This window comes from Girardinichthys multiradiatus, chromosome Y (assembly GCF_021462225.1).
Source record: "Girardinichthys multiradiatus isolate DD_20200921_A chromosome Y, DD_fGirMul_XY1, whole genome shotgun sequence".
In the NCBI taxonomy this organism is placed as follows: domain Eukaryota; kingdom Metazoa; phylum Chordata; class Actinopteri; order Cyprinodontiformes; family Goodeidae; genus Girardinichthys; species Girardinichthys multiradiatus.
The window spans coordinates 17,165,236-17,180,272 of NC_061818.1; the positions used below are offsets into that span (position 1 = coordinate 17,165,236).

General features: G+C 44.0%; 1 protein-coding gene across 7 annotated transcripts in view; it reads right to left on the reverse strand.

The window, feature by feature from the left end:
- The window catches only part of LOC124864127 (mucin-5AC-like), a 119,871-nt gene that overhangs the window by 49,304 nt on the left and 55,530 nt on the right, over positions 1 to 15,037 (reverse strand). For 4 of the 7 annotated variants that reach the window (XM_047358797.1, XM_047358800.1, XM_047358796.1 and 1 more), the window contains exons 2-3: positions 14,370 to 14,427; positions 8,960 to 9,025 (exon numbers count right to left, since the gene is read on the reverse strand). In XM_047358797.1, coding sequence (XP_047214753.1) covers positions 8,960 to 9,025; positions 14,370 to 14,399 — 96 coding nt within the window. In that variant the 5' untranslated portion in view covers positions 14,400 to 14,427. The remainder of the gene's footprint in view (positions 1 to 8,959; positions 9,026 to 14,369; positions 14,428 to 15,037) is intronic. The other 3 variants (XM_047358799.1, XM_047358801.1, XM_047358798.1) reach the window with 1 other exon arrangement.

Below are 15,037 nucleotides of genomic sequence, written 5' to 3' on the forward strand. Positions count from 1 at the left end.
TGCACAGGCGTGTGCAGGAAATGGGCTACAGGTGCCGCATTCCCCAGGTCAAGCCACTTTTGAACCAGAAACAGCGGCAGAAGCGGCTGACCTGAGCTACAGAGAAGCAGCACTGGACTGTTTTTCGGATGAAAGCAAATTTTGCATGTCATTCGGAAATCAAGGTGCCAGAGTCTGGAGGAAGACTGGGGAGAAGGAAATGCCAAAATGCCAGAAGTCCAGTGTCAAGTACCCACAATCAGTGATGGTCTGGGGTGCTGTGTCAGCTGCTGGTGTTGGTCCACTGTGTTTTATCAAGGGCAGGGTCAATGCAGCTAGCTATCAGGAGATTTTGGAGCACGTCATGCTTCCATCTGCTGAAAAGCTTTATGGAGATGAAGATTTCATTTTTCAGCACGACCTAGCACCTGCTCACAGTGCCAAAACCACTGGTAAATGGTTTACTGACCATGGTATCACTGTGCTCAATTGGCCTGCCAACTCTCCTGACCTGAACCCCATAGAGAATCTGTGGGATATTGTGAAGAGAACGTTGAGAGACTCAAGACCCAACACTGGATGAGCTAAAGGCTGCTATCGAAGCATCCTGGGCCTCCATAAGACCTCAGCAGTGCCACAGGCTGATTGCCTCCATGCCACGCCGCATTGAAGCAGTCATTTCTGCAAAGGGATTCCCGACCATGTATTGAGTGCATAACTGTACATGATTATTTGAAGGTTGATGTTTTTTGTATTAAAAACACTTTTCTTTTATTGGTCGGATGAAATATGCTAATTTTGTGAGATAGGAATTTTGGGTTTTCATGAGCTGTATGCCAAAATCATCCGTATTAAGACAATAAAAGACCTGAAATATTTCAGTTAGTGTGCAATGAATCTAAAATATATGAATGTTAAATTTTCATCATTACATTATGGAAAATAATTAACTTTATCACAATATGCTAATATTTTGAGAAGGACCTGTAATGTAATTTTACTACTTTCCATAATTGTTCACATTTTAATTCATTTTACTCACTCAAATACATCACATATACTCACAGCATATTTACAATATGAATATAAAACCACTCTCAGCTGTTAATTAGATTGAAAACCTAATTAAAGGGGGGGAATGTGGAGGCATAAACCTTTGTTTGATTAGATTAAAATTTTTTATTGTTTTTACCATTATAAGATGAATTCTGTAAAGAATTGTTCACTCTGAGTAAACATGCAAGCCTTCTGATAATAGATTACATTGGGGAAAAGTTATTGGCGTGAGAAATGATTAATGGGTCTGTTGTTGCAGTCCAGCCAGAAAATCTTGTGATACACTGACCTCTGCCAGGTCAGCATGACATCAATTCAGTCCAGTTTAGCTCAGGAATGAGGAGTTGATCAAAATTATGAGAATGTTAATGAAGACTGCCAGACAACTTGATGTTTTCCAGTTGTCTGGCAGGAGTGTATTCCCGGAAAAGTAGAGAAAAGCAATGTTATAGGTGTCAAGAAGTTTTACGTAAAATGTATGATGATTTCAATTGGTCAAGAGGACCCCAATACACATCAATGTTTTGTATCTGTATAACAAACGACCTGTAGGAACTGAGGGCTGGGATTCTTTGGGATTTTGAATGAAGATATACAGGTCCTTCTCAAAATATTAGCATATTGTGATAAAGTTCATTATTTTCCATAATGTCATGATGAAAATTTAACATTCATATATTTTAGATTCATTGCACACTAACTGAAATATTTCAGGTCTTTTATTGTCTTAATACGGATGATTTTGGCTTACAGCTCATGAAAACCCAAAATTCCTATCTCACAAAATTAGCATATTTCATCCGACCAATAAAAGAAAAGTGTTTTTAATACAAAAAACGTCAACCTTCAAATAATCATGTACAGTTATGCAATCAATACTTGGTCGGGAATCCTTTTGCAGAAATGACTGCTTCAATGCGGCATGGAGGCAATCAGCCTGTGGCACTGCTGAGGTCTTATGGAGGCCCAGGATGCTTCGATAGCGGCCTTTAGCTCATCCAGAGTGATGGGTCTTGAGTCTCTCAACGCTTTCTTCACAATATCCCACAGATTCTCTATGGGGTTCAGGTCAGGAGAGTTGCCAGGCCAATTGAGCACAGTGATACCATGGTCAGTAAACTATTTACCAGTGGTTTTGGCAGTGTGAGCAGGTGCCAGGTCGTGCTGAAAAATGAAATCTTCATCTCCATAAAGCTTTTCAGCAGATGGAAGCATGAAGTGCTCCAAAATCTCCTGATAGCTAGCTGCATTGACCCTGCCCTTGATAAAACACAGTGGACCAACACCAGCAGCTGACACGGCACCCCAGACCATCACTGACTGTGGGTACTTGACACTGGACTTCTGGCATTTTGGCATTTCCTTCTCCCCAGTCTTCCTCCAGACTCTGGCACCTTGATTTCCGAATGACATGCAGAATTTGCTTTCATCCGAAAAAAGTACTTTGGACCACTGAGCAACAGTCCAGTGCTGCTTCTCTGTAGCCCAGGTCAGGCGCTTCTGCCGCTGTTTCTGGTTCAAAAGTGGCTTGACCTGGGGAATGTGGCACCTGTAGCCCATTTCCTGCACACGCCTGTGCACGGTGGCTCTGGATGTTTCTACTCCAGACTCAGTCCACTGCTTCCGCAGGTCCCCCAAGGTCTGGAATAGGCCCTTCTCCACAATCTTCCTCAGGGTCCGGTCACCTCTTCTCGTTGTGCAGCGTTTTCTGCCACACTTTTTCCTTCCCACAGACTTCCCACTGAGGTGCCTTGATACAGCACTCTGGGAACAGCCTATTCGTTCAGAAATTTATTTCTGTGTCTTACCCTCTTGCTTGAGGGTGTCAATAGTGGCCTTCTGGACAGCAGTCAGGTCGGCAGTCTTACCCATGATTGAGGTTTTGAGTGATGAACCAGGCTGGGAGTTTTAAAGGCCTCAGGAATCTTTTGCAGGTGTTTAGAGTTAACTCGTTGATTCAGATGATTAGGTTCATAGCTCGTTTAGAGACCCTTTTAATGATATGCTAATTTTGTGAGATAGGAATTTTGGCTTTTCATGAGCTGTATGCCAAAATCATCCATATTAAGACAATAAAAGACCTGAAATATTTCAGTTAGTGTGCAATGAATCTAAAATATATGAATGTTAAATTTTCATCATGACATTATGGAAAATAATGAACTTTATCACAATATGCTAATATTTTGAGAAGGACCTGTATTCAGAGATGTTTTCTGAATAAAAGGTCCCCTGCTTCGGCTCTTGAGAGGAAACCAGTTGTCTCTTCATCATTTTTAAATTAGTAACTTTCTTCTCCCACACTATGCATGGAACTACAACGGGACAGGACATTTTTGATGCGGTGGAAAAATCCGTGAGTAAAAATGCATTGCCCTGGGAAAACTTGGTGGGATTAACTACAGACGGTGGTTGGACCAATGAAGGGGAAAATGCAAAAAATTAACTGTCACACGCCTCTAATAACGTATCATTGCATTATCCATCAAGAAGCTTTGTGTGGGAAGGTGCTGGAGATGGATGACATAGTGACCACGGTCATGAAAACAGTGAACTTCATTCGGGCGCGTGGCCTGAATCACCATCAGTTCCAGCTGTTTTTGCAGGAGATGGTCTCGGAGCACAAGGATCTGCCATACCATACAGAAGTGCGGTGGCTGAGTAGGAGCAAAGTCCTCCAGTGATTTTTTGAGCTCAGGGAAGACATTGCTCTTTTTATGCAGAGTAAAGGAAAACACTTGTCTGAACTGTCAGATCCAGAGTGGCTGTGTGACTTTGTTGTGTTGTGTGACATAACCAAGCATCGCGCCCAACTGAATCAGAAGCTGCAGGAACACAAACAAGTCATTACGCAGGTGTCCGACATGATCACGGCTTTCCAGCGTAAACTAGACCTATGGATGTGCGCTGGATGTGGATGTGTCAGCCTCATTTCCCGGGCCTTTTTCATGTGCTCAGTTAGCTGCTAAACTGAGCCGGTTAAAGACTGAGTTTGATCTTTAGTTACATTTATATGGTCTTACATGTGGCCCTTTGAGGGGAACCGTTATACTGATGTGGCCCTCGGTGAAAATGAGTTTGACACCCCTTGTCAGGATGTGACATTTTGGACTTTGTTTTGTGGCTTTGTGTTTTAACTTTTTCTTAGATGTTTCTATTTTTATTTTTGTATCATGTTTATTAGTTATTTTCCTCCCTCTACCGCCTCCTAGTGTGTGTTGTTTTCTTCTTAGTTCCTTTCGTGGTTGCTTTTTTATTACTTTGCGTGGTATTATTATTATTATAGTTCTTTGTCTTCCTTGGATTCTCATTAAGTATCTCTGTGTTTATTTATGGTTAGGTATTTGTTCTCTTTCCAGGTCTTCCTTAGCTTTAGTTATTGTTTATGTTTGGATTGTTTACTTTTGTAAATCAGGTTCTCCTAATGGACTCTTTGTTTGTTCTTAGGTTGTTGTTGTTGGTGTTCCTATGCTTCCCTCTAGTTTCTCTGTTTACTTTACTTCATGGTTATTCTAGTTTCCTTATGCTCGTTCGTTCGTCGTCTTCCGCTTATCCAGGACCGGGTCGCGGGGGCAGCAGACTCAGCAGAGACGCCCAGACGTCCCTCTCTCCAGACACCTCCTCCAGTTCCTCCAGGGGGAGCCCAAGGCGTTCCCAGGCCAGCCGAGAGACATAGTCCCTCCAGCGTGTCCTGGGCCGTCCCCTGGGCCTCCTCCCGGTGGGACGTGCCTGGAACACCTCCCGAGGAAGGCGTCCAGGAGGCATCCGGTATAGATGCCCGAGCCACCTCAACTGGCTCCTCTCGATGTGGAGGAGCAGCGGCTCTACTCCGAGCCCCTCCCGGATGGCCGAGCTCCTCACCCTATCTCTAAGGGAGTGCCCGGCCACCCTACGGAGGAAGCTCATTTCAGCCGCTTGTATCCGTGATCTCGTTCTTTCGGTCATGACCCAAAGTTCATGGCCATAGGTGAGGGTAGGAACGTAGACCGACCAGTAAATTGAGAGCTTTGATTTTCGGCTCAGCTCTCTCTTCACCACAATGGACCGGCACAGCGCCCCCATTACTGTGGCAGCCGCACCGATCCGTCTGTCGATCTCCCGCTCCATTCTTCCCTCACTCGTGAACAAGACCCTGAGATACTTAAACTCCTCCACTTGAGGCAGGAACTCCCCTCCAACCTGAAGAGGACAAGCCACCCTTTTCCGGTCGAGTACCATGGCCTCGGACTTGGAGGAGCTGATCCTCATCCCAGCCGCTTCACACTCGGCTGCGAACCGCCACAGCGCATGCTGTAGGTCTTGGCTAGAGGGGGCCAGCAGGACCACGTCATCCGCAAAAAGAAGAGACGAAATCCACTGGTCCCCAAACCAGAACCCCTCCGGCCCTTGGCTGCGTCTAGAAATCCTGTCCATAAAAGTTATGAACAGGACCGGCGACAAAGGGCAGCCCTGCCGGAGTCCAACATGCACCGGGAACAGGTCCGACTTAGTGCCGGCAATGCGGACCAAACTCCTGCTCCGCTCGTACAGGGACCGGATGGCCCCTAATAAAGGGCCCCCGATTCCATACTCCTGGAGGGCATCATGAGGGACACAGTCGAATGCCTTCTCCAGGTCCAAAAAACACATGTGAACCGGTTGGGCAAACTCCCATGAACCCTCGAGCACCCTGTAGAGGGTATAGAGCTGGTCCAGTGTTCCACGGCTGGGACGAAAACCACACTGTTCCTCCTGAAGCCGAGGTTCGACTATCGGTCGGATTCTCCTCTCCAATACCCTGGCGTAGGCCTTACCAGGGAGGCTGAGGAGTGTGATCCCCCTGTAGTTGGAACACACCCTCCGGTCCCCCTTCTTATAAAGGGGGACCACCACCCCAGTTTGCCAGTCCAGAGGCACTGTCCCAGACCGCCACGCAATGTTGAAGAGGCGTGTCAACCATGACAGCCCTACAACATCCAGAGACTTGAGGTACTCAGGGCGGATCTCATCCACCCCCGAAGCCTTGCCACCGTGGAGCTTTTTAACCACCTTGGTGACTTCAGCCTGGGTGATGAAAGAGTCCAACCCCAAGTCCCCAGCCTCTGTTTCCACCATGGAATGCGTGATGGCAGGATTGAGGAGATCCTCGAAGTACTCCTTCCACCGCCCGATAATATGTCCTCAGTCGAGGTCAGCAGTCTCCTGCCCCCACTATAAACAGTGTTGGCAAAGCACTGTTTCCCCCTCCTGAGGCACCAGACGGTTTGCCAGAATCGCTTCGAGGCCAACCGGTAGTCCTTCTCCATGGCCTCACCGAACTCTTCCCAGGCCCGAGTTTTTGCCTCTGCCACAGCCCGGGCCGCAGCACGCTTGGCCTCACGATACCCGTCAGCCGCCTCAGGAGTCCCACAAGCCAACCACAGCCGATAGAACTCCTTCTTCAGCTTAACAGCATCCCTTACTGCCGGTGTCCACCACCGGGTTCTGGGATTGCCGCCACGACAGGCACCGCAGACCTTACGGCCGCAGCTATGGGCAGCAGCATCGACAATAGATGCGGAGAACATGGTCCACTCGGACTCTATGTCTCCAACATCCCCCGGGATCTGGTCGAAGCTCTACCGGAGGTGGGAGTTGAATACATCCCTGGCCGAGGGCTCCGCCAGGCGTTCCCAGCAGACCCTCACTATGCGCTTGGGCCTGCCAAGTCTGTCTGGCTTTCTCCTCCTCCAGCGGATCCAACTCACCACCAGGTGATGATCAGTGGACAGCTCAGCCCCTCTCTTCACCCGAGTGTCCAAAACATGCGGCCGAAGGTCTGATGATACGACAACAAAGTCGATCATCGACCTCCTGCCTAGGGTGTCCTGGTGCCAAGTGCACTGATGGACACCCTTATGTTTGAACATGGTGTTCGTTATGGACAATCCGTGACTAGCACAGAAGTCCAATAACAAAACACCACTCGGATTCAGATCGGGGAGGCCATTCCTCCCGATCACGCCTCTCCAGGTGTCACTGTCATTCCCCACGTGGGCGTTGAACTATCCAGCACCCCCGACAGGGACGCCAAGAAGGCCGGGTACTCTGCACTACCACTCGGCCCGTAGGCTGAAATGATAGTCAGAGACCTGTCCCCAACCCGAAGGTGCAGGGATACGACCCTCTCATCCACTGGGGTAAACCCCAACACGAGACGGCTGAGCTGGGGGGCAACAAGCAAACCCACACCAGCCCGCCGCCTCTCCCCGTGGGCCACTCCAGAGTAGAAGAGAGGAGTCCAGCCCCTCTCGAGGAGATGGGTTCCAGAACCCATGCTGTGCGTGGAGGCGAGCCCGACTATTTCTAGTCGATATCTCTCGACCTCCCGCACAAGCTCAGGCTCCTTCCCCCCCAGCGAGGTGACATTCCACGTCCCTAGAGCCAGCCTAAGCCTACGGGGATCGGGCCGCTGAGGTCTCCACCTTCGTCCGCCACCCAATCCTCTTTGCACCGGTCCCTCACGGTTCCCCCTGCAGGTGGTGGGCCCACTGGGGGATGGCCTCGCGTCTCGCGTTCGGGCTTGGCCCGGCCGGGTCCCGCAAGGAGCAACCCGGCCACCAGGCGCTCTCCGACGAGTCCCGACCCCAGGCCTGGCTCCAGGGTGGGACCCCGGCTCCGCCGTACCGGGCGACGTCACGTGCCTCGATATTTTGTTCTTCATGAGGGGTTCTTGAACCATTCTTTGTCTGACCCATCACCTAGAGCCTGTTTGCCATGGGAGACCCTACCAGGGGCATTTAGGCCCCAGACAACATAGCCTCTAGGATCATTTGAGCACTCAAACGCCTCCACCACGTTAAGGTGACGGTTCAAGGAGGGGCTTCCTTATGCTTCATTTGATTAATTATCTTGCTTATAGTTTTGCTTGGTCAGTGTTTTCTGCTTATTGTTTATTAGTCTTTTCACCCATGCTCAGTCTTTGTATTTGTTTCACCTGTTCCTTCTGCGTTCCTGCCTCCTTGTCACACCTGTTCCCTGTTTCTTTGATTACCTGCCCTTTGTTATCCCTCAGTATATTAGTTGATTTTGTGTCATTGTGTGTTGCTGGTTCCTCTTCATCACAACCCCATTCCCTAACATGACTGCTTTGTTTATGGTTCCTTTTTGAAAACTATGCTACTTTTTTCCATGAGAACCTGCAGTGCTTATGTAAATTTTTTATCTTGTCTCTGGTTCGTTCCTGCAGTGTTTTTGTTACGTTTTTTTAAAATAAACCAAAGAATTACTATGATGCTGCTGCAAAGCTCTTGTCTGCACTTTGGTCCAACCCAAAACCACATCAACACCACATTTGTGGCCAGAGATTGTTTTTATAGTAAACAGTCTCTGACCACAATCTCTTGTGGTCAGAGACTGTTTTTATATTAAAAAAAACTGTGGAAAAGACATGTACTGGCATGTCTGTGTTTCTGTTTATTGTTTATTAGTTACTTTGCCCATCCTCAGCCTTTGTATTTGTTTCACCTGTTCCTTCTGCTTCCCTGCCTCCTTGTCACACCTGTTCCCTGTTCCGTTGATTATCTGCCTTTGTTATCTCACAGTAAATAAGTTGGTTTGGTCTCTTTGTTCAGTGCTGGTTCCTTGTGTTCGTCACTCCTCGTTCTCGTCCATGATTATGCTTTGTTTTTTGCCATGTCTTGCCTTGGGAAACCTGCAGTGATTTTGCAAAGTTTTTTGACCTTGTAACTAAATCCTTGAATTACAAAGATGATCCTGTCGAGCTCTTGTCTGCACTTTGGTCCGATCCAAAACCACATCGTGACAATTTGAATCATTTAAAAAACATCTTTTACACGTGTACAAAGGCAAGACCTTCACATACATATTACATAAAGGAAACATTCTCAATGTTTGCTTCAATTGATGGCATTTGGGTAAAAAAATTAAATTGATGTTTACATACCCATTTCTTTGGTTCGAAATATTCTTTACAGCCCTGCTTTGACAAGTCAATGAGACTTAAAAAAACCTGGAAAAAAGGTAAACGCATTATCATTATTAATATCATTATCATTGTTATCATTATTAGTTTCTTTTATTTCCCGGAAAATGTCAAACAATAATAATAAAAAAATTTGATAACTGTGATATAAGCCCAAAATATGACATGTTATTCCTTTCTGAGATCCTTTTCAAATTTGCCTAACTGGCCAATTAACAATCCAAGAATGCTGCCATTTTTCAAGATGGCCACCATCCTTTGTACCTCACTCATCAAAATAGTATTTCTTTTTATTTCTGTTTGCCTTAATATTGATTTTCCCACTGTCAGAATCCTTACCACATCGTATCATTTAATGCTGCATTCCATTAACCTGGGAAGACGGAACTGGGAACTCTGAGTTTACGTCATCTCCGAGTGGTACTGCTCCAGTTTCCTCCTTTCATTTATACGTATTGCTAGCAACTATTACAGGAGTCTTACAACAATAAGAATGACGGTAAACAATGTTCCACGTGGTTTTCCGTGCATATAAACAGCGTTGAATCATCTTGTCTTATAAACACTTAAAAGTAGTATGTGTACGACTGACCAAATGTTACGTAAATAATAAAGAACTGATAAAAACAGTCAAAGTGAGAACATTTTACTACTAGTGATGTGAGTAGCAACCATCTTGAGTGTGGAAGTCGGGTATGGTCATGTTACCTCGACTTTCCAGCTCGTAATTCCGACTTTTGGGGGCATTCCAGTTGAAATTTCCTACTTTGAGGTCGGAAATTCCAACTTCCAAGTACAAAAGAAATGCACGATAATGCTAACATGTAAACAAGTTGGTACTTCTTTGTTTTGGCAACATGCTTATGCACCTAATGGCATACAATGAGCATTATAATTAGGGATGGGTACAGAATTCTGAACTTTTATAGGTACCGATTCAATTTCATCTGTACTACAGAGTACCAATTCACATAAAATCAAATGGTACCATGTTTCGGTACCTTAACAAATCATTGTGGCACTGAGGGAGTGAAAGAGTGGGCGATTTTCCATGCCGGACATGTACATAGCATTGCATGCACAACAGCATAATGATGTCAGTAGCTACTGGTACTGTCAACAAAGCGCTCGAAAGTACAGCTCCACTTCGCAAAATACGATGCAGATTACGCTCGCTACAATTTTTGTGACATGAAGTGCAAGGCCAGCATTGGAAATACTTCTAATCTGTGGTAGCACCTGTTTAAGCACCAGATTTTTCTCAAGGCTGAAGAGTGCACCATTTTCCTCATCCTCAAATCTATGGCTACAACTCCTGCATTTGGCACCGTTAGCACGCCTGCATCCGTTAGCGACTCATCGTCTGCAGCCAGCAACATGGGAGAAGAAATGTTTGAAACAGTTAACAGTTAAATGTTGCTTTGATATATTTGTTATTGAGAAATAAATGCTATTTTATTATTAAACAAATTAACATCTATTACCACATAATACACAACAGTTGTAATTCGACACTGTTGATCACTCTATTTTATTAGAGCGCCTGGAAAACTGGGTCGGTCTTTCTGGTACAGCACTCAATTGGTTTAAATCCTACTTGAAGGACAGGGACATTTTTGTTTCAGTAGGTAACTTTATATCAGAGACCACAAAAATCACATGTGGCGTTCCCCTAGGGTCCATCTTAGGGCCCTCCTATTCAACATCTACATGCTCCCCCTAACTCAGATTTTAAAAAAACAACAACATAAGTTATCATAACTATGCAGACGACACACAGCTATACGTTACGATGTCACCAGGTGACTATGAACCCATTCAAGCGCTGGGTAAATGCTTAGAAGAAATCAAAGCATGGATGTGCCAAAATGTTCTTCAGCTGAATCAAAACAAAACTGAAGTAATAATCTTTGGACCAAAGGAAGAGCGTTTAAAAGTTAGCACACAGCTTCAGTTAATAAAGCTAGAAACCACCAGTCAGGCTTGGACCCTGGGTGTAGTGATGGACTCAGACCTGATCCTTCAGAGGCACATAAAGACAGTAACAAGGTCAGCCTTCTATCACCTAAAGAACATCTCCAGGATTAAAGGACTTATGTTTCAGCAGGACCTTGAAAAACTAATTCATGCGTTCATCTTTAGTAGAATTGATTACTGCAACAGTGTCTTCACAGGTCTGCCTAAAAAGTCGATCAGACAGCTGCAGTTGATCCAGAACGCTGCTGCTCGCGTCCTCACTAGAACTAAGAAAGTGGAGCACATCACCCCGGTTCTAAAGTCCCTACACTGGCTCCCTGTAGCTCAGAGAATAGAGTTTAAAATACTTATGTTAGTCTATAAATCATTGAATGGCTTAGTACCAAAATTCATTACAGACCTGCTGTCAGTGTATCAACCACCCAGACCTCTCAGGTCTTCTGGCGCAAATCTACTCTGCATATCCAGAACCAGAACCAAACATGGAGAAGCAACTTTTAGTTCTTATGCTCCACTAATCTGGAATAAACTCCCAGAAAACTGTAAAAGCACTGAAACCCTAAGTTGCTTTAAATCGAGATTAAAAACCTATTGGTTTAGAATGGCCTTTGACTGTGCCATCTAAACATTATTAGTTACATTTTCAGTCCAATTTTCCTTTCATTTTCTTATCCATCATTCTATTTCTTTATTTTATTTAATTTTCTTTTTTTAATTACCTTTGTTGTTTGATTTTTTGTATCATTGTTATGTTTTGAGTGCCTTGTTGCTGAAAAGCACTATATAAATAAACTTGACTTGACTTGACATAAACACACAAAGTACCGAAAATTGGTACCTTTGAGTACCGGTACCAATTCCCAGGTACTGGGTATCAGTACCATATCGGTTCAAATGTGAATGGTACCCATCCCTAGTTGTAATGGATGTGGACATGAAATCTAGGCATTCTCCTTATCTTTGTTCAGATTCTCAACATGTAGATAAGTTTGTTCTTATTGAAAATATTTCTTCAGTTGCTATGCAAGTTCATTTCCTTTTAATCAGTTCGAAAAGCAACCTGAAATCATTAAGAGTTGCATAACCATCGACCCTCTTCTTCTTTTTAATGCTCAACACCTCTCTAAGATTATTCTGTCATGACGTTGACATCACTTCAGGTTTTATATTTCAGGTATTTTTGTGTTTGGATTTTCACTGATCTGTCTATTTTCATTAGATGTATTTTGTTTTGCCATTCAATCCCCATTACTTCCTTCTGTGCCTCAGTTCCTGCTCCCACATGACTGGCAGCTCATTTAACCATTACATGTTTTCCATCCAGTTGCCACCCTTCATTATATACATTCACCATCCACTTTATTAGGTACAGCTGTCCATTTCCTGGGTAACACATATTCTGAATCAGCCAATAGCATAGCAGCAACTTCATGCATTTAGGTTTCTAGACTTTGTGAAAACAACATGCTTAATCAACAGGGTGACTGCATCTGGATGTTCAAAGCTGGCAGCAGAATGAGTAGGTAAGGGGATGCAAGTGACTTCAAATGCGACATGGTTGCTGGTGCCAGGCATGCTGGCCTACTTGAATTATCAGACACAATAATTTCTTAGTGAATGGTCTGGAAATAAACTATCCAGATATTTGCCTACCTGTCCCCCAGCAACAAAAACCTGACACTACAATTCAAACAGCCCCATGAAACTTGAATAGAAGATTGAAAAATGCTGCCTTGTCCAACAAGTCTGAATTTCAGCTGCCACATTCAGATTGCAACCGCAGTATTTGCCATAACCAAGATGAAAGCATCCATCCAACCTGCCTTCTATCAACAGCTTGTGACGGGGGTATAACAGTGTGGCAGATAGGTTCTTATTTCTTGATTCAACACTCCCCTTCTCTATTAACATAGGGAGGAGAACCCCTGTGTCAGGTACGTGCCAGGTGCACTGTCTCGTTACGTACCTCAAAGTGTAACATGAGAGCCCCGTCAGGAGTAGCAAGCCCGAGAAATGCTAGTTGAGTTTTGGAAAAGCAGAGGTAGAATTGCTTTTAAAGATGAACGCAAAAGCTGCAGTGCGGGAGGATGTTAAATTCAAACCAAATGACCGTGGTGAACCACCTAACCAATGGGAAACGGTATTTCGCATTTGTTTGTAAAACAGTAACAACTAAACGTGTCAATCAGATATTGCTAGACTTGTTTTGCTGTCATTTTGAATGACAGGGTAAAAAAAATCCATTCATAATCTAGTTTTACCCATCATTGTTTTTATGTATTGTAGCGGTTGCTGGAGTGATCTTCCGGGGTATTTCCCATGGTGCTTAAAGGTGGGATCTGTAGCTTGGGTGCACTGTGAGTGAGATGGAAGGCTGTTGTATGGACCTCTGTTGTGTTGCATTAAAGTTTGTTCTATTGCTCAATTTAGAGTGTCATTATTGAATTGACCCACTTGAGGTTACAGTATTTTAAAATGATAATAATTAAGCATTTAATAGCATTTTGTTTTTTCTTTTACATTTCTGCATGATCGTGCATCCTTGGACAAATCCATTGACATTTTTACACATCGTAGAACATTTTTTCATCCTCCCACCTCAGCCAGAAGAACCCTTGCTCCCACTGCACTCTGTAGTCCAGCCTAACCTCCTATCTGCTACTTTCATCACTCCGTAGGTGCCCATGGCTGATTACTTGTTCGTTCTTCATCTTCCAATGCCACAGTGCCTCTTTTATCAACACCATCGTCATTATTGAGCTTTTTGAAGAAACTTTGCACACTCAGCTGCCCTGACATTTTACAGAGTGAAGCATACAAGGTCATGCATTAAGTGAGAAAACAGCTAATTAATATGCTAACTCGCCACCAAGAGGTCAGTGGTGTGAATTGCAGTCTGTTAAAATTCAATTCAATTCAATTTATTTATATAGCGCCAATTCACAACACATGACAGATGGCCTTCAGGTTTTTCCATCACTGTTGAAAAAAATTTGTCAAAAACGGAAAATATTCAGTTAACGGCACCACTGCCATCAAAGAAACAGACATGCATCTGCACCTAAAACAAAATCATCTGAGACTGTTTTCCCAGATGGGAAAAAAAACTACAAAATACAAATATATAGCTAATAAAACTTAAGGAAAAGGAGGAATGCAAAACTGTTACATTAGTGAAACAGCAGAACAGCAATGGTCAGATTGCGCTGTATGGACAATGCTACAATAGCTCTGAAAGATCAGCAATTTATAATCCTTACTGTGATATCGCCCATCAAAAACACTTAAAACCAATAATTGTGATAAGGTAAAATGACACACTTTCTTTAATTTACCTATACATCTCAGGTCATCTTTAAAAATAATACGGGTTGTGTGACTGAGTAATACTTACAAGGAGAAAGAGCTGACTTTGGGATGCCATTATGTTACAGTGATAATCCAGGTTTACTCTGTGATGAGAGAATATGAGACACATCAGAAGCAATTATAAAGTGGAACAATATGAAGCCATCATGACAAAAATATTACTTTGGAATTTGAACTGTGAAATGTGGAGTAGGGTGGCACAGGATGAGATGAGAAGTTCTTGGGTGAGACAAAATGAAGCAGTAAGTATGTAAAGTTTATTTGTTAAACACCTTTCACAGGCAACATTATCACAAAGCGCTGTACAGAAAACCAATAAAATGTGAGAATTTTCAAACAAATCCTAAAATCTATTGGTAGCCAATGTAAAGAGCATAAAATGGGGGTAAAGTGAGCTCACAACCTTGAGTGTGTAATTAGTCTGGCTGCAGCATTTTGTATGGCTTGGAGGCAAGAAAGGGATGATTTATCTGACATAGTAAACACGTATTATGCAAGGCAAGGCAAGTTTATTATATAGCACGTTTCAGCAACAAGAACAATTATATTTATAGAACAATTCCCTGCATCAGAAGCCATTAAAAGAGAGACCAAGACAACTGTAATCTTTTACGCGTGAGGCGTATTCATCACTTCCTGTTTTCCCTGTTGCACTCGGTGGATTGTTTGGTGTGTGAAGGCTCTGTCTTTACT